Here is a 24,291-nt window from a genome sequence, read left to right as displayed (position 1 = left end):
CCCTCCTCCTTGATAAGATGAACCTCTTCCCCATCTGGACCCTCTTTTTTACTCAGCCTCACTTTCTCTTTAGTCAGCCTCTTTGAACTCTTTTTTCTTTGCTCTTTAGCCAAGTTCTCCTCCAACTGCTCTTCACGCAGACAGACCTTTTTCTCCTTCAGTATCAAGTGTCTCCTCTTCTCCTTCTTGGGCACAATACCATCCTTCTCCCCTCCCCCTGCGCTCTTCTCCTGTTTCCTCTTCTTAGGTAACCCTACTTCTTCCAGATAAGGTGGACTTTCCTTCATTTTCTCCTTAGCCCTGCCCTCAAAGAGTTTCTCTCTGACATTTTCTAATAACCACTTCAGTTGGATCTTTCCTTGGTCACTTTCCTTCTTGATTCGTTTCCAAAGGTCTGCCAGCTGACTCTTCTTCAACAGATTTTGCTTCTGGATATTCTTTAACATTGTCTTTATCTGGATTTTATCAAGGAAAACTGTGTGCTGGATCCCTTCGATCAGTTGGCGGTCCTCCTCCAAGCTGCCTTCAGCTGGTGTTCTTGCCTTGGGAGCTAGTATGTCCTCTTCTAGTTTTCTCTCTTTCTGAACCTGTTCCCCTTCTTCAGTTTTTTCCTCCTGTTCCTTAAAAAACTCCTGCCTGTGGCTATCAGTTAGGCTCCTGCTCATAAAGGATGCTCGCTCTTCTGCCATAATTTTTGCCTGTTCCAAAGGTACTGAGCTCATTTCTTTAATCATCCCTGCCAGGGCTCTGAAGAATTGGTTCTCTTTTGTCTCCATATCATCCTTGGAGCTGACCTTTTTCTCCTCAGAACGAATCCCTTTTTCCTGATGCAGCTTCCTCATGGCTCGTGTTCTTTCCACTTTGGTTTTCCTCCTCCTCTTAGTAACATGACTTTCCAAGGTCCTGATGTCATGGACCAATTTCCTCTCTTTCTGGGACAGTTTATCCTCTTTCATCATCATTTCTTCTTCTCTTCCTTCTCCTCCTCTTCCTCCTACTCCTCTTCTTCTTTCTCCTTCTCCTCCTCTTCTTCCTCCTCTTCCTGCTCCTCCTTCTTCTCCTCCTCCTCCTTCTTCTTCTCCTCCTCCTTCTCCTTCTCCTTCTCCTGCCCCTGCTTCTACTTCTGCTTCTTCTTCTTCATCATTTTCTTGGGTTCTTTCTGTCTGTCTCTTTTTTATCATTCTTTCTCTTGTTTTGGCCCTTTTTCTCATAGCAAGATGTCTTTTTTTCCTGGCTTCTTTTCTCTGAAACTGTCTTTCCATTTCATCAGCCTGCCCTTCCTTTTTTAGTAGGGATAACTTCTCTTCTTTTCCGACCTTTTTCTCCTCAATCTCTTCCTCTACTTCTTGGAGCTGTCTCACCTCTTTTTCACTCTGAAGTCTCTCTTCCTGAGCCACTTTCTTCTTTTGTGGAACTGCTTTCTCTATTTGCGTGGTCCATTTTTCCTCCTGCTCAGTTGCTTTCTTGCTTTTCACAATGCGTTCCCTCTCTTTCTTAACTTGCTTTTCTTTTTTCATGTCCTGTTTCTCTTTGGGGGGGGACATTTTCTCAATCTCCCTCTTTTCTATGACCACTTTAATTTTTTCTCTTGGTTGTAGTTTTATTTTCTCAAAATCGTCGTCCACTTTTTCAGCAAGCTGCATCCTTCCCATAATGTATAATCTCTCTTCCTCAGCTTTTTTTTCTTCTTGGGCCTCCTCTGGCTGTGACCTTTTCCTCATTTTCTCAGCCAGGGCCTCATCGTTTAGATCCATTTTTTCTTTTTCCCAGACCTCTGGTCTCTCTCCCTCACTTGTTTCCACCTCTTTGTGGGCATACCTCTCTTCTCCCTGAGCTTTGCTTGCTCTTCTCCAGGCTAGTCTCACTTCTTGTGAAAATTTCCTCATTTCCTTGAGCTCTTCATTCTCTTTTAGGCCTGCTTTCTCTCTTTCCTGAACTAAATGCTTTTTCTCTATGGCCTTTTCTTCCTCTTCCTGCCTTTGCCTTTCCTTATGGTCTTGTTTCTCTTGCTCCTCTTCTTCCCTGACGTGCTTACCCACCCCTTTCTCCTCTCCTACAGAACTCTGAGCTAGTTTGTCCTCTTGTTCTGATATGCTCTCCTCATCTGCTGCTTGCACTTGCTCTTCCTCAGATGATTCCTCCTCTTCTCCATACAAGTAGCCCTCCCTGTCCTCTGTCACGCTCTCCCCATCTGCTTTTTGCACTCGCTGTTCCTCAGCTGATTCCTTCTCTTCTCCGTACAAGTAGCCCTCCCCGTCCCCTGTCACGCTCTCCCCATCTGCTTTTTGCACTCGCTGTTCCTCAGCTGATTCCTTCTCTTCTCCGTACAAGTAGTCCTCCCTGTCCCCTGTCACGCTCTCCCCATCTGCTTTTCGCACTCGCGGTTCCTCAGATGATTCCTTCTCTTCTCCATACAAGTAGCCCTCCCCATCCTCTGTCACGCTCTCCCCATCTGCTTTTTGCACTCGCTCTTCCTCAGATGATTCCTCCTCTTCTCCATACAAGTAGCTCTCTCTATCCTCTTCCTCCTTTTCCTCCACCAGTCTCTCTTCCTGGGGCTTTTCCTTCCCTTTTCCAACTCGTTCCTCTATGTCCAGTTCCTCTTTCTCTCCCACGATCTCTTCTACTTCCCTCCCTGAGAGCAACCTTTCTTGCCTAGGCCTTATTCTGTCCTCTTGGACTTCCATAATATTTTCCCAGTCTGGCTTCCACTTGTCTGGAGTTGGACTCTCCTCTTCCCAAATCACTTCCTTTCCTTTTCCAAGTGGTCTTTCCTCTTTTCTAGTTAGTTCACTTTCTTCTAGAACTAACTTCTGGTCTCCTGTACTTAATGTCCTTTGTGGAAGAGCAAGTATTTCTTTTTCTTGTGTCACTGCTTCTTCTGGATGGGTTGGTTTCTTCTTACCCTTGGTCAGTTTCCTTTTTTCTTGCATTTTTTCTTCAAGATTTATAAATTTCCTTTTGTCCTTAACCATTTCCACTTTTTGTTTGCCCAGTATTTGTACTGTTTTCTTAAGTTTTCTTTTTTCTAAGTCTTGGTGATCTGAAATTTTCATTTTCTTTTTTGTGACTTTTGGAGAAAACCTCACATCTTTCTTCCCCATGCTTTTATCCTTTTGTTTTCTAGGTATCATCATCCCTTTTCCCTTGACAGCTCTTTTGGCGATAGGTGGTCCCTTCACTTGCTTATCCAGTTTTGATGTGGAAGTACTCGAGGCCTTTAGCAGAGGACAGATCTCTTGGAAAAGATGCCAGCTGGGCTGTCGGTCAGTGAGCACCATCTGTGCCACCTCTATCAATTCCTTGCCAAGGTCCCTCATCATTCCTGGATTGGAACTTGCTATTCTCGAAGTGACAAGATAGCAGATGTCATCTCGCCAGGATCTTGTGTCTGACCTGCCCACATGTCCAGGGATCCCAGTTAAACCATGACTACTCTTTGAAGGTCTCTGTACTCTTATGTCACTTTCTGTCCCAGAAACCTGTGTGATTTCCTCCTCAACTTCCTCTTTGGGCTCTTTGACAGTCAACTCTGAAATATCTCCAGAATCCTTTTTCTTTTCTGGCTTCTTATGTTCCTCTCTTTTGCCTTTTTTTATTAATTTTTTCCAAAGCTTTCTTATGTGTGTTTTTCTTTCCTGCTCAGGGACTGCTTTGTCACCTTCCACGCTATGTTGGTCTGTGCCTTCCAGGACTTCTGAGTACTGTGAATGCTCCAACATGACCTCCTTTGATTCATCCTCCAATTTGCCTGGGCTGGGCAGCAGCTCTGGCTCCAAGGCAACATACTGAGTGTCCATTTGCCCTGATGCCCTGGACTCTATTTGTTCACCTGCATCCTCTGAAGGCAATGCCACCCTCTGAAGTTTTTTCTGTTTGTCCTTCCTGGTACCTTCCAGGACCTTTTTAACTGCAGAGATATTGGGAGAAAAAAAAGTTAAGAGAACATAGCAGTCATGAGATCATTTTTTATAGCTAATTTAGGCTTTAGAATTTACAAATGTTCTCTCTTTCATCACAGCTTCCTTGTCCTAAAGAAAAAAGATCTTAGTCTTTATTGGGGAGGGGTAGATCTTCCTCAGAAAGGATAATTTCTGTTAATCAGGCCCTTCTAATTAACTTTCCAGTAGTATTCTTTTATATACCTTTCCCTTATTGGCCCTACCTTAACAAGGTTGGTCCTGAATAGTCCCCACATATACCCTATACTCTCCTGCTGCTGTTGTTCACCTGATATTGGCTAGGAGGTGATGTCTTCCCTCTGCTCATGCCATTGATTATCCCTGCCATTATGGAGCTTCCCCTTAAGTCTGTAAACACATATAAACTATTTCCTCCCACAAGCTGCTCTTGGTTGGGTTCTTTGTTTTAGAAATGTGAAGGTGACTGCAACAGTAAAATTGATAAGGAAAAGTGATGTCATTGCTGCTATAAACCTGATTGTGTGGCTTTTGTCCTTTTGGAACTGATTTGTGGGAGAAATGTGGATGGATTTGAAATCTTGGCCTAAAAGACTCCTTGTAGTGCTGTAAGTACAGCTTGATGGAACATTCTGGTCAGAGTTGAAAGACTTGAATGCAGTAAGAACTGTGGACAGTGAGGTTTGGCTTACGAGGATGAGAAATCTTTGCCTGGTCTCGGCTAGAAGTGGTTTGTGTGCAAGGCTTGCTGTTATGCCTGTGTCCTAGGAACTTGTTCAGGGTTGCATTGCGTAGAAAATGTATGAGCAGAGGAATATGGCACAGGAAGAAATGAAATATCTCTTCCAAAATTGCTGCCCATTTAATTGCAATTGTCTGAGAGATTACAACCACTGAGATTGGGCCAGCTGATCTGCATTTGGATAGCAGGAAGAGTGCAAATTCTTTTGAAGGGGCCTGAATGCTCAAGAAGTGTCCTGATCTTCAAAGTCTGCTTTATTCTCCTCTGTATTAACAAATTGGTAGCCCATCTGGTACTATATAGTATAACAAATGCAGGAAAGAGAGAGCCATTGAATTTGCAACATGGTTTTGTAGTTTAGAAGTGACCATATGCAGTGTGAAGCAGTCTTGTTAGATTACCTGAGTGGAGGCCCAATGGAGCCATGAGGATGAACCATGGGTTTCGGTGAAGACCCAGTGGAGATGCCAGTACAATGGGGTGGCTGCCAAGAAGAGCTGCCCACACTGGATAAAGTTTTCCCAGACTGTGAGTAGCCTAGCTAGAGGAGTAGAATTGGAACTCTAGAGACTAGTCACTGGTTAGAATTGACTTGGATACTTGCCATTGGCAAGCGTTGTCAGACTTGGAGCTATAGTTTGATGTTTCTTTGATATGTCAATGCAGTCTTTTGCAGTGTGAATGTTTATTTTTCCCCGTTATGTTTTTTGTTGTTGTTGTTTTGGTATTACGGCTCAGTTAAAACACCTTGGACTAGGGAGATGTTTGAACATCACTGGGATTGATAAAAACCTATGGGGACTTTTAAAGTTGGACTGAGTACATTACATTTTACATCATGGATGGTTGTCAGTTTATGGGGACCAGAGACAGAATATGATGATTTAATTCAGGTGTCCCCATTAACTTATGTGTTCTGAATGCTAGCTCCTCAGCTGGTGGCAATTTGGGAACTGGAGCCTCCTGGAGGCAGTGTATTGTTGGGAGAAGGTGTAAGGGTGTTATAGCCAGCTTCCTCTTGCCAGTGTTTGGCACACTCTCCTGTTGCTATTTTCCACCTGATGATGTCCAGTAGGTGATGTCCACCCTCTGCTCATGCCATAGTTTCCCCTGCCATCATGGAGCTCCCCTCAAGTCTATAAGCCAAAATAAATTCTTCCCACAGCTGCTCTTGGCCAGGTTCATTGTGCTAGCAACAGGAACTTGACTGCAACACCTCCATACATAAGGATGGTCCCAGCAGTCCCCACACGTCCCCACACATACTGAGCTTTCTTCTCTTTGCTTGAATGTGTCTCTTTCTTTTCTTCACCTCCATGATAGACTCAGGTTCTGATAAAGGGATGGGTGTTTCTTCAGTAATGACCCCAAGTTCATCATCTTTTGCAGTTTCAAAAGAAAAACGAAATGGTCCCTCTCTATGAGACAAGGTCAGGTTTTCATTTAGCCGCTGCTGCACATGAGTAAGTAGACACTGCATGTCACTAGCGTCAATCCCCAGCAGATGTGCCAGAGAGGCTTCCCCCACCATTTCCAGCCTACAAAAGTCAAGAAGAGAAAAAGTACTGAGATAGAGACAAGACAAAATTAAAACAAAAAGAGGGCTAGAGAAATGGCTTAGTGGTTAAGGTGCTCACCTGTGAAGCCTAATGACCCAGGTTCAATTCCCCAATACCCACATAAACCAGATACACAAGGTGGTGCATGCGCCTGGAATTCATTTGCAGTAGCTAGAGGCCCTGGCATGTCCATTTGCTCTCTATCTGCCTCTTCCTTTCTCTCTCTCTTCCTTCCCTCCCTCTCTCTCTCTCAAATAAATAAATAAAATTTTAAAAACAAGAAGAGTAATTTAGAACACTATAATATGAAGTAAAAGAAGGAGAAAGAAATGTGAAGGGCATTGGAAAGATAGTAGAGTAAGGAGGAAGAACACAGATTCTTGAGATCCAGAAAAATATGAAAAAAGAGGGCTTTTAAAGCCCTCAAAGTCACATAGGCAAAGAAGGAACAGTGCAAAGGAAGAGAACTCAGGGTTAGGTATAATTGTTGTTGGTTTTCTTTTAGTTTTTAGAAGGCTTCCTATGTTCTCTGGTCTCGAGTTACACTCATGACGTTGTGAAGTTTAATCTCTTTTCATCAATTTGATAGGACTTAGAATCACCTTGGAAACAAATCTCTGGTCATAAGTATGAGGATTATTATTATTGTTGTTGTTGTTAAAATTAGATTAGTTGAGATGGTAGAAATCACCCTGTAGGTGGCACCATCCCACAGACTGGGTTCCTAAACTGTATAAAAAGAGAGAGATGGCTTAGTGGTTAAGGTGCTCACCTGTGAAGCCTAAGGACCCAAGTTTGACTCCCCAGTACCTGTGTAAGCCAGATGGGCAAGGTAGTGCATGTGTCTGGAGTTCCTCTAGAGTTCGTGTGCAGTGACTAGATACTCTGGCATGCCCATTCTCTCTCTCCCTCCCTCTCCCTCTCTCTCTCTCTCACAAATAAATAAATAAAAATTTTAAGAATAGAAAGGTAATTAAACATGCAGCATTTGCTGCTCTGCTTCCTTGCTGCAGACTGAACATGACAAGCTCCTGCTGCCAGGCCTTCCCTGCTGTGATGGCCTGTCAGCTGAAATAAACCCTTCCTCCCTTAAACTGATTTTTGTCAGGTATTTTGTCTCAGCAATGAGAAGGCAACTGAAATAACCAAGCATGCACTATTGTGTTTAGCTAAGAGCTCAGGTGGACTTTTTGTTGCTGTCGTTGCTGTTTAATGTATGTGTGCATTCATGGGGAGGCCAGAGGACAATGTTAGGTGTTGTTCCTCAGGAATGCCAACCACCTTTCTTTTTTATTTATTTTTTAGATGAGGGTCCTCACTGGACTGGAGTTCCCTAATTAGTCTAACTGGCTGGGTAGTGAGCTCCAGGGTTCTTCCTGTGTCCCTAGCTATGGAATTACAGGTTTGTGCTACCATCCCTGGTATTGTGATATGGGTACTGGGGGCTGAACAAAGGTACTCATGCTTGTAAGGCAAGCATGTTACTGACTGAAATATAGCCCCAGCCTCCCCCGACTTTTTTTGAGACAGGGTGCATCCCAGGGTGGCTTTAAACTCACTATTCATCTGATTCTGGCCTTGAACTTTGGATCCTCCTGCCTCTACCTCCCAAGTGCTGGGATAACAGGTATGAGTCACCACATCTGGTTTAAGATTTCAGGGTTAAGTGATAGGGATCATTCCTACATGATTCCTTATAACAGCAACATGAATGACAAGGTGCACCAGAAGTGCAGGGAAATGTCTCATGGCCTTTGTTATTCACTTCCAGAGATTGAATGGTGTGATGAAAGGACTGCTGTGAAAGTTCATTTGAAGGAAATGTTTAGTAGAGTCTTTTTCAAAGTCATACCTAAATATGCTGCATATGGTGGAACCATCTATGACTTGTGCGTTCCCAGTCCTGTCTTCTAAATACTCATCTTTTTTTCCTCCTTTTTCTCACTCTTTGATTTTTTCTGAGGCAATGTCTTACTATATAGCCCAGACTAGCCTTGAACTCTTAGTCTGCCTACCTCTTTCTCCCAAGTGCAGAATTGCAGGTGTGCATCACCATTTCTGGCATCGGAAGCTCATCTTGATACACAGACAAATGAAGATTAAAGATACACCTGTCCCTTTAATAGAAAACATAGTGACTGAGGAGTACCTGGAGGTTTGGTGTCATTCATAGAATTTGCCTTCCAGGAGCTCTGCAGACTCCTGTGCTCTTTTCACCTCTCCATGGAGCAAAGTAGGTTTCCCTCTAGGAGAGAGGCTTTCCTGGATGCAGGGTGAACTCCCCTGTCATCTACATCCAGAATATCTGAAAGCACTGTGTATAGAAGTATGCACTTTTTGCTTTTGGAATTGTTATCAAGTATCTTCAGAGAATATTATTATTATTTTATTTATTTGTTTGAAAGAGAGAAAGAGCACAGGCATTGCAGGGCATCTAGCCACTGCAAATGAACTTCAGATATGATACGTGTACCACTTTGTACATCAGGCTTTATATGGGTACTAGGGAACTGAACTCTGGTTGTCAGGCTTTAAAAACAAGCGCATTTAACCACTGAGCTATCTTTAAAGCCCACAGAAGATTATTTTTTGCCTGCAGAAATTGGAAGGAAGCAGTATCAGAAAAGAGTAGGTTGGGCTGGAGAGCAGTTAAAGTGTGCTTGCCTGCAGAACCCGAGTACCCGGGTTCAATTCCCCAGTACCCATGTAAAACCAGATGCATAAAATGACCTATGCATCTTTTGCAGTAACACTGGTGCACCCGTTTTTTTCTCTCTCTCTCTTTCTCTACTTGCAAATAATTTTTTTTAAAAGGAAAAGATTAGGTTAAATATAGTCATGTTGGGTACCTTTCAAAAGAGTGTAGTTCCAAAAAGTGTGTCCATTGTTTTCCACAATGACCACTGAAACTAACACATGCCATAGAGAACGAGTTGTTAATTTGATCACATTGTCTATCTTGGGTTTAGTGTTAGTAAGTCAATAATTTAAGCACATATCCAAGCCAATTGATAAACCAAGCTCAGGGGAACATTTGAAACTGGGAATTCTCAGGGCCTTGTTTTGAAAAGACTGAAATCACCATTAGGAAAAAGAACATGAAAGCAAGTGCAAGGTTTCCTATACTTCCTTCCATGGTCCACCTTTCAGAGTTGGCTTTGTTCCCAGTTTGCTTTTCTCTCACATTTACCTGATAGCATTTGTGTCCCAGCTATACCTAACTTAGTCCTTTTCCCTAGCTCAGAATTTGAGAAGGGAAGGACCTCTTCATATACTCAAACTTTCACTTAGAATTTTAGGGCTGTTCTTAATCCCTTTCCTAGCCAGGAGTAATAGCATATGCCTTTTGTCCCCGCACTTTGAGGCTAAGGTAGGAAGATTGGCATGAGTTCAAGGTCAGCCTGGGGCTATATAGTGAGTTCCAGGTCAGCTTGGGCTAGAGTGAGACCTTGAAAAAATAAAACAAAAAACAATAAACATAATTTGTTTCCTTTAGGACCTGTACATCTTGTGTTTGAAAGTCCTGCTTTGGTTAACACTGGTCAACAAGGCCTTAATATTGCTTATTCTGTTTTATACCAGGTCCTGTGGAAGACTGAAGCTTGCCTAAGCCAATCAGGTGTTTCCTGCTAAGAACACAGTGACAGAACCTGGGGAGATTGCTCCGTGGTTAAAGGTGTTCACTTGCAAAGCTTAATGGCTCAGGTTCAATTCCCCAGTGCCCAAGTAAAGCCAGATGCACAAAGTGGTATGTGCATCTGGACTTCATTTACAGTGGCAAGAGGCCCTGGCAAACTCGTTCTCTTTCTTTTTTCTCCCTCTGTCTTTACAAATAAATAAATTAAAATTTAAATAAAAAACCTTTCCAAATAAATAAAAATATTGTCCTGGGATGGTGGCACATAATCCCAGCATTTGGGAGGTTGCAGTAGGAGAACTACCAGCAGTTTGAGGCCAGTCTGGAGCTACAGAGTTCCGGGCCAGCCTGGGATAGAATGAGATCCTGTCTTGAAAACAAAAAAATAACAAAACAAAACAAAACAAAAAAGGCCACACAGTGGAAGAGTATGTTTTTCCTGCATTGTCTATGTATAACTGGGAAATGCCACTATTCCCACTATTTTTCCCTGGGCTCCAGCTTGGAATTTCCAGGTTTCCCTGAGAATCACCCCTCTTCTGAAAATCCAGATCAGAGCCAGACATAGTGGCTCACTCCTTTAATCCCAGTACTAAGAAGTTGGAGGCAGGGCTGGAGAGATGGCTTAGCAGTTAAGGTGTTTGCCTGCAAAGCCAAAGGATCCCGGTTTGATTCCCCCAGGACCTGCATAACTCAGATGCATAAGGGGGCACATGTATCTGGAGTTCCCTTACAGTGGTTGGAGGCCCTGACATGCCCATTCTCTCTTTCTCTCTCTACCTCTTTTTCTTTCTTAAATAAATGAATAAAATGTATATTTAAAAAAAAAGTGGAGGCAGGAGAATCAAGTACAAAGCCAGTCTAGTCTACAAGGGTGAGATGCTATCTCAAGAAAGGTAAGTCTAAGGATGGGTAGCATGCTCACCTAGCATGCACAAAGCCCTGGGTTTGATCCCCAGCACCAGATAAAGAAGATGTGGTGATATATAGTCTATAATGTCCAGCACTTGGGTGTAGATATAGGAAGATAGATAGAAGTTCAAGGTCATACTTGACTACATAGCCAATTTGAGGACCAGCATGGATTACATGGTGAGATGTCGTCATAACACCCTCCTCCAAAAATAAAAAAGAGTGGAGATATAGCTCAGTTGGTAGAGAGTTTGCCCATCATGCATGAGGCCCTGGATTGAGTCTTTAGCATAAACCGGGTATGGTGATGTAGGCCTGTAATCCCAGCACTTGGGAGGAAGTGGAGGCTGGATGGTCAAGAACTCAAGGTCTAGCTGGAGAGATGGCTTAGCAGTTAAGACATTTGCCTGCAAAACCTCAGGACTCAGGTTCAATTCCCCAGGACCACATAAATCATATGCACGAAGTGGTGCATGCATCTGGAGTTCATTTGCAGTGTCTGGAGGCCCTTGCACGCCCATTCTCTCTCTCTCTCTCAAATAAATAAATAAATAATTTTAAAATTTTTAAAAAAGAATTCAAGGTCATCTTTGGCTACATAGTTAGTTTGGGGCTTGCCTGGGTTGAGACCCTGTCACAAAATAGAGCAGATAACAACAAACACACAGAGGATGAAATCAGAAAATCGCTCCCATTCACAATTGCATCAAAAAAAAAAAAAAAGTACCTTGGAATAAACCTAACCAAGGATGTAAAGAATCTCTACAATGAGAACTTTAAAACACTCAAGGGAGAAATTGCAGAAGACACTAGAAAGTGGAGAAACATCCCCTGTTCCTGGATTGGAAGAATCAATATTGTGAAAATGGCAATCTTACCTAATGCAATCTACACATTTAATGCAATCCCTATCAAAATTCCAAAAGCATTCTTCATGGAAATAGAAAAAACAATCCAAAAATTCATTTGGAATCACAAAAAACCTCGAATATCTAAAATAATACTGAGCAACAAAAATAAGGCTGGTGGTATCACCATACCTGATTTTAACCTATACTACAGAGCCATAGTAACAAAAACAGCATGGTACTGGCACAAAAACAGACATGTAGATAGAGGACCCAGATGTAAGCCCAAGTAGCTATAGCCACCTGATATTCGATAAAAATGCCAAAAATACTCATTGGAGAAAAGACAGCCTCTTCAGCAAATGGTGTTTTGAAAACTGGATATATATCTGCAGAAAGATGAAAATAGATTCTTCTCTCTCGCCATGCACAAGAATTAAGTCCAAATGGATTAAAGACCTTAACATCAGACCTGAAACTCTGAAACTGCTAGAGGAAAAAGTAGGGGAAACCCTTCAACATATTGGTCTTGGCAGAGACTTTCTGAATACAACCCCAATTGCTCAGGCAATAAAAACACAGATTAATCACTGGGACCTCATGAAATTACAAAGATTTTGCACCACAAAGGACACAGTGAAAAAAGCAAACAGGCAACCTACAGAATGGGAAAAAATCTTCGCCAGCTATATATCTGATAGAGGATTAATATCTAGGGTATACAAAGAACTCAAAAAGTTAAATAATAAGGAATCAAACAAGCCAGTCAAAAAATGGGCTTTGGGGCTAAATAGAGCATTCTCAGAGGAAGAAATACGAATGGCATATAAGCATCTAAAAAAATGTTCTACGTAACTAGTCATCAGGGAAATGCAGATTAAAACTACATTGTGGGGCTGGAGAGATGGCTTAGCAGTTAAGCGCTTGCCTGTGAAGCCTAAGGACCCCGGTTCGAGGCTCGGTTCCCCAGGTCCCACGTTAGCCAGATGCAAAAGGGGGCGCACGCGTCTGGAGTTCATTTGCAGAGGCTGGAAGCCCTGGCGCGCCCATTCTCTCTCTCTTCCTCTATCTGTCTTTCTCTCTGTGTCTGTCGCTCTCAAATAAATAAATAAAATTAAAAAAAAAAACAAACTACATTGTGATTCCACTTCACTCCTGTCAGATTGGCCACCATCATGAAAACAAATGATCATAAATGTTGGCGGGGATGTAGAAAAAGAGAAACCCTTCTACACTGCTGGTGGGAATGCAACCTGGTCCAGCCATTGTGGAAATCAGTGTGGAGGTTCCTAAAACAGCTAAAGATTGATTTACCATACGACCCAGCTATAGCACTCCTAGGCATATATCCTAAGGACTCATCTCATTTCCTTAGAAGTATGTGCTCAACCATGTTTATTGCTGCTCAATTTATAATAGCTGGGAAATGGAACCAGCCTAGATGTCTTTCAACTGATGAGTGGATAATGAAGATGTGGCACATTTATACAATGGAGTTCTACTCAGGGGTAAAGAAAAATGAAGTTATGAAATTTGCAGAAAAATGGATGGACCTGGAAAGGATTATACTAAGTGAGGTAACCCAGGCCCAGAAAGCCAAACGCCACATGCTCTCTCTCATATGTGGATCCTAGCTACAGATGACTGGGCTTCTGCGTGAGAATGAAAATACTTAGTAGCAGAGGCCAGTAAGTTAAAAAGGAGACATAAAGGGAAGAGAAAGGAAGGGAGGAGGGTACTTAATAGGTTGATATTGTATATATGTAAGTACAATGATTGTGATGGGGAGGTAATATGATGGAGAATGGAATTTCAAAGGAGAAAGTGTGTGTGGGGGAGTGTGGTGGTTTGATTCAGGTGTCCCCCATAAACTTAGGTGTTCTGAATGCTAGGTTCCCAGCTGATGGATATTTGGGAATTAATGACTCCTGCAGGGAGTGTATTGTTGGGGGCGGGCTTATGGGCTTTATAGCCAATTTCCCCATGCCAGTGTTGGGCACACCCTACTGTTGCTGTGGTCCATCTTATGTTGGCCAGGGGGTGATGTCCACCCTCTGCTCATGCCATCGTTTTCCCCTGCCATCGTGAAGTTTCCCCTCGAGCCTGTAAGCCAAAATAAATCTCTTTTTCCCAGAAGCTACTCTTGGTTGGGTGATTTCTAACAGCAATGCGAACCGGACTGCAACAGTAAAGTGGTACCAAGGAGTGGGATTGCTGCTAGACACCTGACTGTGTGGCTTCGGCCTTTTGGAGCTGGTTTTCAAGAGGAATGTGGAAAGAGTTGAAACCTTGGCCTAAGAGATGCTTTGCAGTGCTGTAAGTACAGCTTGATGGTCTATCCTGGTCAGAGCTGAAAGACCTGAAGGCAGTAAGAACTATGGACTGTGAGGTTTGGCTTATGAGGGCGAGAAAGAGCTTTGCTTGGACTGGGCTAGCAGTTTGTGTGAGAAGCTTGCTCTTATGTCCATGTCCTGAGAAGTTGTGCAGGGTTGCTTTGCGTAGAAATGAACTGGTGTGTGCAGAGGGATATGGCACAGAAAGAAAAATCTTTGGGTGAACTCTTGCCCGTTCAGCTGCAACTGAGAGATAACAACCTTTGAGACTGGGCTTGCTGACCTGCGCTGGGGCAACAAGAAGAACGTAGACTCTTTTGAAGGGGTCTGAGTGCTCAAGGAGTGTCCTGTTCTTCAAAGTCTGCTTTATTCCCCCCTGGATTAACAAATTGGCACCCTACCTGGTATCGTGGAGTATAAGAAATGCTTGAAAGAGGGTCATTGAGTTTGCAACACGGTCTTGTGTTTTGGAAATGGCCATGGGCACAGTGAAGCAGGTTTGCTGGTTGCCTGCATAGAGACCCCATGGGGCCATGAGGATGAACCGTGGCTTGCAGTGGAGACCCAGTGGAGATGCTGGGACCATGAGATGGCTGCCGAGGAGCTGCCGGCCCCGATGAAGTTTTCCAGGACTGTGAGTAGCCTAGCTGGAGGGGCGGAATTGGAATGCCAGAGACTTGTTGCTGGTTAGAATTATCGGACTTGAAGATTTGTCACTGGTTTGAGTTGCTGGACTTGAAGCTACAGAGTTTGATGTTTGCCCTGGTTGTTTTAAATCTTGTATTGGTTGAATGTTTCTTTGCTATGCTCAATGCCATCTTTTGCAGTGTGAATATTTATTCTATGCCATTATGGGATTTGAGGTTATATTTTGGTATTATGGCTCAGTTAAAAGATCTTGAACTATGGGGATGTATGAACATCATTGAGATTGATAAAAACTATGGGGACTTTTAAAGTCAGACTGAATGCATTGTATTTTACATCATGTATGGATATCAGTTTATGGGGGCCAGGGGCGGAATGTGGTGGTTTGATTCAGGTGTCCCCCATAAACTTAGGTGTTCTGAATGCTAGGTTCCCAGCTGATGGATATTTGGGAATTAATGCCTCCTGGAGGGAGTGTATTGTTGGGGGCGGGCTTATGGGCTTTATAGCCAATTTCTCCATGCCAGTGTTTGGCACACCCTCCTGTTGCTGTAGTCCACCTTATGTTGGCCAGGGGGTCATGTCCACCCTCTGCTCATGCCATCGTTTTTCCCTGCCATTGTGGAGCTTCCCCTCGAGCCTGTAAGCCAAAATAAATCTCTTTTTCCCAGAAGCAGCTCTTGGTTGGGTGATTTCTACCAGCAGTGCGAACCGGACTGCAACAGGGAGGGAGGTAATTAACATGGGATATTTTTTTATAATCATGGAAAATGCTAATAAAAAATTAAATAATTAAAATAAATAAATACAAATAATTAAATAAATTTTTTTTGAGGGGGATAAAAACAAAAAAACCAAAATAGAGCAGAGTAAAATGAAACCAAAGTCTAAAACAGGCCTGGGGCTATGGTTTAATGGAAGAGCACTTCTTTACTACATATGAACCTAGGCTCAATCTCCAACATCACCAAAACCAAATAAACTAGGGAAGTGTCTCTTCTCTTGGTCTATAAAATGGGTATGATATCCTCTATCTTATCTGATTATTAAGACAATTTAAAAACATGGTTTTTAGCTTCTAATTCCATTTAAATAAATGAGACTACTGTTTAAAAGAAAAGAGATGAATGTTAATAAAAATTGAGAAAAAAAAATTTAAAAAAGATAAGAGGGCTGGATGTGCAGTGCGATGGTATAGTGATGACCTGATGTATCCTCAGTCCTGGGTTCAACCCCTAGAATCACTAAAAAAGAAAGATGGAGTAGGATGACTGATGCTTGAATCTCAGCATTTGTGTGGCTGAGAAGGAGGGTTTCTGTGAATCCCAGGCCAGCCTGCGCTGTTCAGTGAGTTTGCACCCAGCTTGGGCTACTAAGTGTGAGAACTTATCCTCAAAAAGCAAATATAAATAAATAGGAGAAAGAATAGCAAGGCATAGAATACTCATGATGGTACAAGATGATTCTTTGATTGGGGGCTTAAATCTTGAAAAATCTTTTAAAAAATTATTTATTTATTATTTGTACATGTAAATGTGTGTGGAGGCATGCCAGGGCCTCTTACCACTGCAAACAAGCACTAGGTGCCTGTGTCACTTTTTGTTTCCAACTTATGTAGGTAGCTTGAAAATTCAACCCAGGCCAGTGGACTTTATAAGAAAGTGCCTTTAGGGGCTGGAGCAATGGCTTAGCGGTTATGGCATTTGCCTGAAAAGCCAAAGGACCTCAGTTCTACTCACATAAGCCAGATGCACAAGGTGGTGCATACCTCTAGAGTTCGTTTGCAGTGGCTGGAGGCCCTGGTGTGCCCATTCTTTTTTTCTCTTTCTCTTTGCCTCTTCCCTCTCTTGCTCTCTCAAATAAATAAATAAATAATTTTTTTAAAGTGCCTTTAACCACTGAGCCATTTTCCCAACCTTTATGGGAATTTTTTTTTTTTTTTGAGGCAGAGTCTCACTCTAGCCCAGGCTGACCTAGAATTCACTCCTCAAACTTAGTGATCCTCCTACCTTAGACTCCTGAGAGCTGGGGCTAAAGGCATGTGCTACCATGCCAGGCTGTTTTGTTTTATTGAGATAGGGCCTCATTATGTTGTCTGGGCTGACTTAGAACTCATGACCTGTCTACCTCAGCCTCCTGAGTGCTAGGAATACAGGCATGCTCCACTATACCCAGTGCTATTTTGAAGAATTTTAAAGAAGTGAGGAAATTTGGGGGGAGTAGCTTAGTTAGTGGTCAAAGGAAATAAGACTGGTACTATGGGGAAAGGGTAGATAGAAACAAGGAACAAAGGTAGAAGAAAAGAAGAGAAAGGGGGCTGTGAAAAAGGGTAAGAAGCAGTCAAGTGCTGGAAACTAGAAGTCACACAGGAATCAGAACAATCACTATTGAACTTACTGCATTTCCTGGAGAGTTTCTGGTTTCTTCAGCATGTACATCAGCATGCTCTTGGACTGGATGCCTGTGAATCTGGTCATGAGGTATAAGACCTTACTCCGCACATTCTTTTCACTGTCCATCAATCCCACAGCCAGTGGAATAGCAAAAAGATGGCTAATGAAGCCTAGCTTCTCTAGCATCTCCCAGGCTAGTTCACGGATAAGGGAATTAAAATGGGCTGTATCATTCAGCAGGCGACAGGCCGTCTCTGTTTGTAACTGTGGAGAGATCTGGTAGGTGGCAAAAATTTGCGCTAGACCATTAAAATATATCCTGTATTTCTCTGCAGAACAGTAAACTGTGAGGTGGAGAACGGTCGTTATTATATTTTCTATAAACCCTTCACTAACTTTTCTTCCCACCCAATTTTTTTGTGTTAAATTTTCAAGAACACCATATGATGTTCTTTTCTGCTCCTGGTATATATCCTCCCATCTTATGCTCGAGGCGTCCTCATCTTCTAGACTCACAGATGACTGTGGCCGGTATCTTAATAGTCTAGTCATGTCCAAGTACTTTTCTTGGTGAGGTAAGCAAAAATCATAGCGTAGGAAGATTGGGGTACCTTCAGGCCAAAGACAGGCTCGGACCACTGAGTTTGGGATATAGCAATCCGGAGCAAAAGGCCACTGCTTCCCTTGACCAAAGAAGCTTTGTAATTTACGGTAGGTGTTCAATCCATTCCATCCAGGTAGTTGTAACTGAGCAGGGATAGAACATGGATGTTCATGATCATGAGTAGACAAATCAACATAGTTATCCTCCAAAAAGTTGAGCCAAGGTCTCTCTTGAGTCATAGAAGATATGCATCTCTCTTCCTCTACAACATGGGGCACAGAATTATCAAAGGCAATGACCCGTTTGTTGACAAGAGTCTCTAGCCCCTGTAATTTCTGCAACTTTTGTCCCAGGAAGACAAATTTGGGTACAAATACCATTTCAAACAAAAAGAAGAAGCTAGGGAGGAAGGGCTTTGGGGATTCATGTATTTCATCATCATTGCTTAGACTGTCTAGTTTCTTCAGTTGAGTAAGTGAGAGCAGTTTTAAACAGGATACTATGTAGATACTCTGGTTGAAAGTTAAAAGCAAGTCCCCCCGGTTATTGGCAAAGCAAAGTGGTCCAAAATGCAGTGCTGAGTCTAACTCAGTCATAAGTCTTCCACGGAAGTCCCAGATCCGAACTGAGCCATCCACAGCCCCTGTGACAAAAAGTTTTAGCAACAGACAGACATCAAATGAAGTGACAGCACATTCATGCAAACAGTTTGTCTCTTTCAGCATTTGTTTTGGTTCTGATGATGTCAGAGAATCTTGATAGTGGCAGATACACCAACAGGAGTCCTCGGTGATGGCACCCACTGCACCTGGCAAGAGGACCACATGCTTTAATGGGGAAACACAGAGGATTTTGCTAGCAGGCTGCAGCATTATATCATTCTTAAAAAGCACAACCTCTGTCAGGTGTACAATGTTATCCTTGCCATAGGAGCAGAGGAAGGAGTTTTCTTTGAGACCTTCCAGGGTAGATAATGCTAACACTGCTCCAGAGTGAACAGTCTTTTCTGTGCAGGCAAAATGGTACTGGGAGAGAACTCTTACAATGCCACTCTCGTGTCCACAGAACATCAGTCCTTTTAGGTTCTTGATCAAATTGTACCTCCCATAAGCCAAACATTGTACCTTATCCATTTGGTTTTCTGAAGTGCACACAATATACTTGGCTGGACAGGGAGAGCGTGAGGCATCAAACACCAGCACCTCTGGGCTGCCTATTGCTACAAAGAGCTCTTCTCTGTCTGGGTCATAGGCCCAAGCCATTGTATTATCCATGACAATCAGAGGCCAGGTGATAACCAGAAGATCCCCTGTTACTGGAGACAGGAAGCGCAATAAACCATCCTCAGTGGCACACAGGATTCGAGTCCATTTGTGGCCACAGCAGACCCGCTGCAGCTTTTGGGGTGCAGAACCACAGACATTGAAGAGGCTGTAGAAGTAAGGCAGGTGGTACAGTGAGAAAGAAGCAGCACTCTGGCAGTAAAAGGTGGTATTATCAATGAACTGAAGATGCTGTAGATTGTCATCAATACTCAACTGCCTAAGCAAGTTCCCAGAAGCAAGGTTCCACTCCCTCAGCACACCCTCAGTGCCGGCTGTGAACAAGGTGTGAGTCTCTGGCCGACTATAGACACATAGTACTGATGAGGAATGGGCTTGGAAACTGTGGAGAAAGTTGCCCTTGTCTAAACCCCAAGCATGGATCTCTCCAGCCCTGTTTCCAGCATAGAAAGTGCTCTGAAAGACACAACTATAGGAGCAAGTGATGCAGGAGCCACTGGAGGTAAGAGTGAATGTCCTCACTGCTTTCAGCTGGCCCTGACCCTGGTGGGTCAAGACCCTCACCATGTTCTCACACAGGGCCAGAAGGGAGCCCTGGGGGCCGCTCAGGGAGAGGCTGTGCACAAGCTCATCCCCAGGCATGGACACTGTCTGAGACACCTGGAGGCCTTTGCCACCTGGTAAGATGAGCCAGGTAATCACAGCTCCCAAAGCACCAGATAGTAGCATCTCAGTTTCTGAGTCATAACAGAGGCAGCTGATGCAGAAGCGACAGGGCACTGTGCCCAGAGATGTAAACGCTTGGGAGTGGTCTCCAAAGAGCCGTAGACAGTTGTCACCACAGTAAACAATTAGCATGTGGTAGGAGCCTGTGTGGACCATGGCTTTAATGGGCGGTACTTGAGCAATTGTGTGAAATTTCATCTTCTTGATTATTCCTTTCCTTTCTGTTATTTTTTCCTGTGTCCAAAGTACTGCCTAGAAGAGGATAAGAAATGAAAGCTTGATCATGCAGGCAGGCCATCTTCCATTGAGTGTACAACAAATAGGGAAGAGGTACTTAGATCCCTGTTCACCCTTGTGGACTAAGGAACGATGGGACAGCTTGGCTTTGGGAACTTTCTAGTTCTAGGCATTGGGTATTTGATAGACATACCAGGTTCAAGGTCCCTTTGTTGGCTTTTAGGCTACTTTTTTGGGAATATGTCTGTAGGCTTGATCATAAGTGAAACAAGATCACTGTGTACCTGGGTCAAACTGGGACATGGAATGGATGTTAAATGAAATAATAATTTGCTATGTGTCATGGCATATGCCTGCAATCTGAACATCTCAGAGGCTGAGGCAGAAGGATTGCAAGTTTGAGGCCAGTCTGAGCTCATAGGAAGCACTGTCTTAAATAATAAACTCTAAACATGAACTCATCCAGAATCTTCCCTCTCATTCTGAAATAAGGACAGCTTAGATAGGTTGCGCATAAATTGGATTATGAAGGTGGAATTTTAAGAAATCAAATAGTTTTACCTGCATTTGTTTTTCATATGGTTCTACCCAGTCTAAAGAGACAAAGTAGTTAATGTTGATTGAGTAGAAGCAGACAAAAGGCTTTTTATGGGGATGGTGTGACTCCTTGTATAAGGTCTTAGGCCAGTCACTCAGGACAATCACATTATTCCTTAATTCTTCACTCTGAAAAAGAGGAGGAATGAGCTAAGAGGCCTATTCATTTAACAAATACTTATTGAAGGACTAGTGGGCATGTGTTTTGCTTTTTACCTAACCAGCATTCGTTTATCCTACTACTGGAAAAACATTACTTGGGAAGTCATCTTTCCTTGACCCTCAGTTTACAACAGAACCTTTAGTGATCAGAGTGTGTTCTAAGCTTTCTCAAACAAGGCTCCATAAGAAAAGTAAGTCCTAACAGCCTGGATATCTGCTCTCTGTAATGAATGGATTTTTTTCTTAGTCATCTAGAATTGTAGTAGTTACGGAGCTTGGAAGACCCTCTCAGAGCACCTGGGTTCAGGGTTCAGATGAGGAAGTGTGGTTGAGAAAGGCTGATTGGTTCTGCATGTGGTGTTGCATACCTTTCATCCCAGCACTGGTGGTGCTGAGGTAGGAGGATTGTTAGTTCCACGCCAGCCTGAGACCATATAATGGAATCCAGGCCAGCCTAGGCTAAAGTGAGACTCTCCTTGAAAAAACAGAAAAGGGGGGGGGAAAAAAGGCTGATTGGTTGTTTTTGGTTTTTTTGTTTTTGTTTGTTTATTTGGATATTTTTGGTATTAGAGTTGAACCTAGAGCCTTGTGCATGCCATGCAAGCACTCATTTTCATTTTTATTTTGAGACAGGGCCTGACTAAGTTGCCCAGGATCGTTTTGGATGCACTCTGTAGCCTAGACAGGACCTGAACTTGTGGTCCTGCCTCAGCCTCCTGAGTAGCTAGGATTACAGGTTGGCTAAGGCTGATTGGTTTTTGAAAGACATTGTGAATACAATGGTGAACAATCTACAGAATCACTTCTTTAAAAAGCAAGAGTTGAACAGGGAAGGATATGGTGGTGCATCCCTTTAATCCCAGCACTCAGGAGGCCAGGATAGGAGGGATCACTGTGAGTTCGAGGCCAGCTTGAGACTGCATAGTGAATTTCACATCAGCCTGGGCTAGGGCGAGACCCTACCTCAAAAAAACAAACAAAAAAATTAAATAAAAAAAAATCAAAGAACAGATGGGTTCTGGGACTGGATTTTCCATCATTTCAATTCTAAATATAACATGTTTAGATTTACAAAATACCAAAGGGGTGACTAGAAATGTGGATATTAAAGTATATATTAGATCTATGTATGTGTGTGTGGGGGGGGAGGAAGACCAGAATTCCTTTGAATTGGGTTCAATATAACATAAATATAAAGGTTACCTTGTATTCTCTTTGCCTTCTAAAAGCCACTATTCTTTTGCAAATAAAAGCCATTATTAGGGCTGGAGAGATGGCTTAGCGGTTAAGCGCTTGCCTGTGAAGCTTAAGGACCCCGGTTCGAGGCTCAGTTCCCCAGGTCCCACGTTAGCCAGATGCACAAGGGGGCGCATGCGTCTGGAGTTCGTTTGCAGAGGCTGGAAGCCTGGCGCGCCCATTCTCTCTCTCTCCCTGTATCTGTCTTTCTCTCTGTATCTGTCGCTCTCAAATAAATAAATAAATAAATTTTTTTTAAAAAAGCCATTATTATGTTGGAAGAAGAGGAAGAAATTCCGGTACAGAAAATGTCCTACTAGCCTAATGATGGTGCTTGGTGAGTCATGTTTCTAAATGACATTGACAAGAAAACTCTATTTTTTTTTTCGAGGTAGGGTCTTACTCTAGCCCAGGCTGACCTGGAATTCACTATGTAGTCTCAGGGTGGCCTTGAACTCAAGGTGATCCTCCTACCTCTGCCTCCTGAGTGCTGGTAATTAAAGGCATGCACCACCACGCTGGGCTGAAAACTCTATTTTTGTCTTTCCACATGCATTTATGAACTAAGTCAGGTAAGCATACCTGGTTGGCTTCTTTTTTTTAATATATAAATTCAATGTTCCCTTTATTTTAAATTATTTTTATTTATGTCTTTATGAGAAAGAGATAGATAGATAGGTAGATAGAAAGAGAGAAAGAGAGAGAGAGAGAAAGAGAGAGCATGGGCATGCCAGGGCCTCTTGCCACCTTACATGAACTGTAGTTGCATGAGTGCTGGGGTTACAGGCATGTGCCACCACATCAGGCTGAGACATACCTTTTAATGTGTCACACAACAGAATAATACAACACATACTACCTTCCACTGATATAGCATGTCTGTGATATATGTACATGAATTCCTCATACTGACCTGCCTAAACTGAGATTCATGAAGTTTATTTTTGCACCCTTCAGCATCTACTTGTGCTGTGCCTATCTCCTAAACAGTGCTTTATGAATCTAACTTTCCATGTTTCTTTGCATCAGAATCTGTACTCTGACCAGCTAAACTGGAAAGTGTTAAAACACTAACTACAGTATTAATATTTCTTGTAATGTTCATCTTGCCTGCTTCCTGCATCAATAAATGATCTGAGACTATACTGAAGCCAATATGTGTGACTCAAGTTCTCTTTGTCCCTACATTTCTCATATTCAAACCCCAAAGGCTTCTAGCACCCACTATCATTGCTTACTTAGAGGTGGAAGAGAGTTGAAAGGATTGAATTCCCAGTTCTTACCTGTATCAGGAAGTTTATTTACATACCCAAAGTACATTAATTAAGTACCTTTCCTTCTCTCCTCCCCAGCCTTCACATATGAAGCATTCATTTATTGAACAATATCACAACGGCACTATAGAGGACACTCTATACTTCATATTATTGCTACTACATCAGTTCTTCATCTCTCCTACCCTCCATCCCAGTAAACCTATAATTGTATTTAGGGTTATCATGAGCCCAGAAATTCTGGAAACATAGAGTGCTTCTACGACACTTGTAGGCTGGCACAGCCCTACATTCTCTGATATTCCCTCTTCTACCTACTTATAATTTGAAGTCTATACTTATAAGTGCAGCAGCAAAGTTAGATAATAATTATATGTTAAAGATGATATAAAAGGAAAAAGGACAAATCACTGGTGATATGGAACACAGATGCCTCCTGCTTATTTAGACCATAAATCCATTTCCTGTTCCTTGTAGCATTAAGTGTTCTAATTGACCTAATGCCATCATCTTTGTTTTGAGGCAGTCTCACTCTCCAGGCTTATTTGGAATTTGTAATCCTTCTGCTGAGCCTTCCAAGTGCTGAGATTACAGCTTGCCCCACCATGCTTGGCTTGATACAATCATTTTATGTAGAAGGGTAGAGTGTTTGGATGTATGGAAGGATCTTTCCAAAGCTGTTCAAGTCCTGCCTGTGCCCCAGCCTCCCACAGCAAGAACAGGTAGTTAATCTAAGCCTATCATGGACTCAGCTTTCATACGCATCACCTTTATGTCTTTCAGGATATTATTTATGAGGAGTTTCAGATTCTTCCACCCGGGAATAAGTCTGGGTGAAGGCAATAGCTTAGTGATCTTCCAGTTCTTTTCAGTCATCTTGGATTATCTATCAAACCTGTGGAAAGTAAGAATGTCTGAATTTCAACATTGGATGGCAAACTGGAAATTAAGGAAACTGAGAAAGAGAGAAGAAAAGAAAAGTTAAAGAAGGAGGAACAAAGATATTTATCAACAAGAAAACTCTTTTGTTTTAAAAAGATAGGAATGGGGCTGGAGATATGGCTTAGCAGTTAAGGTGTTTGCCTGCAAGGCCTAAGGACTCAGGTTCAATTTCCCAGTACCCACATAAGCCAGATACACAAGGGGGCACATGCATCTGGAGTTTGTTTGCAGTGGCTGA

The 24,291-nt window shown here is 42.7% G+C and overlaps 1 protein-coding gene across 1 annotated transcript; it reads right to left on the bottom strand.

The window, feature by feature from the left end:
- Positions 1-1,043: 1,043 nt before the first annotated feature.
- LOC101615540 (WD repeat-containing protein 87-like) lies at positions 1,044-23,987 on the bottom strand (the record flags this gene model as incomplete). Its single annotated transcript, XM_045154419.1, has 7 exons — positions 23,880-23,987; positions 20,404-20,568; positions 16,997-19,857; positions 5,929-6,200; positions 3,662-3,910; positions 1,317-3,589; positions 1,044-1,109 (listed from the first exon to the last, which is right to left on the bottom strand). Coding segments are annotated over exons 1-7 (5,994 nt in total), but the record flags the coding sequence as incomplete, so codon positions are not given.
- Between the last annotated feature and the right edge of the window lie 304 nt (positions 23,988-24,291).

Source organism: Jaculus jaculus, chromosome 7 (assembly GCF_020740685.1).
Source record: "Jaculus jaculus isolate mJacJac1 chromosome 7, mJacJac1.mat.Y.cur, whole genome shotgun sequence".
NCBI classification, from domain to species: Eukaryota; Metazoa; Chordata; class Mammalia; order Rodentia; family Dipodidae; genus Jaculus; species Jaculus jaculus.
This window is presented reverse-complemented; position numbering and strand designations above follow the sequence as displayed.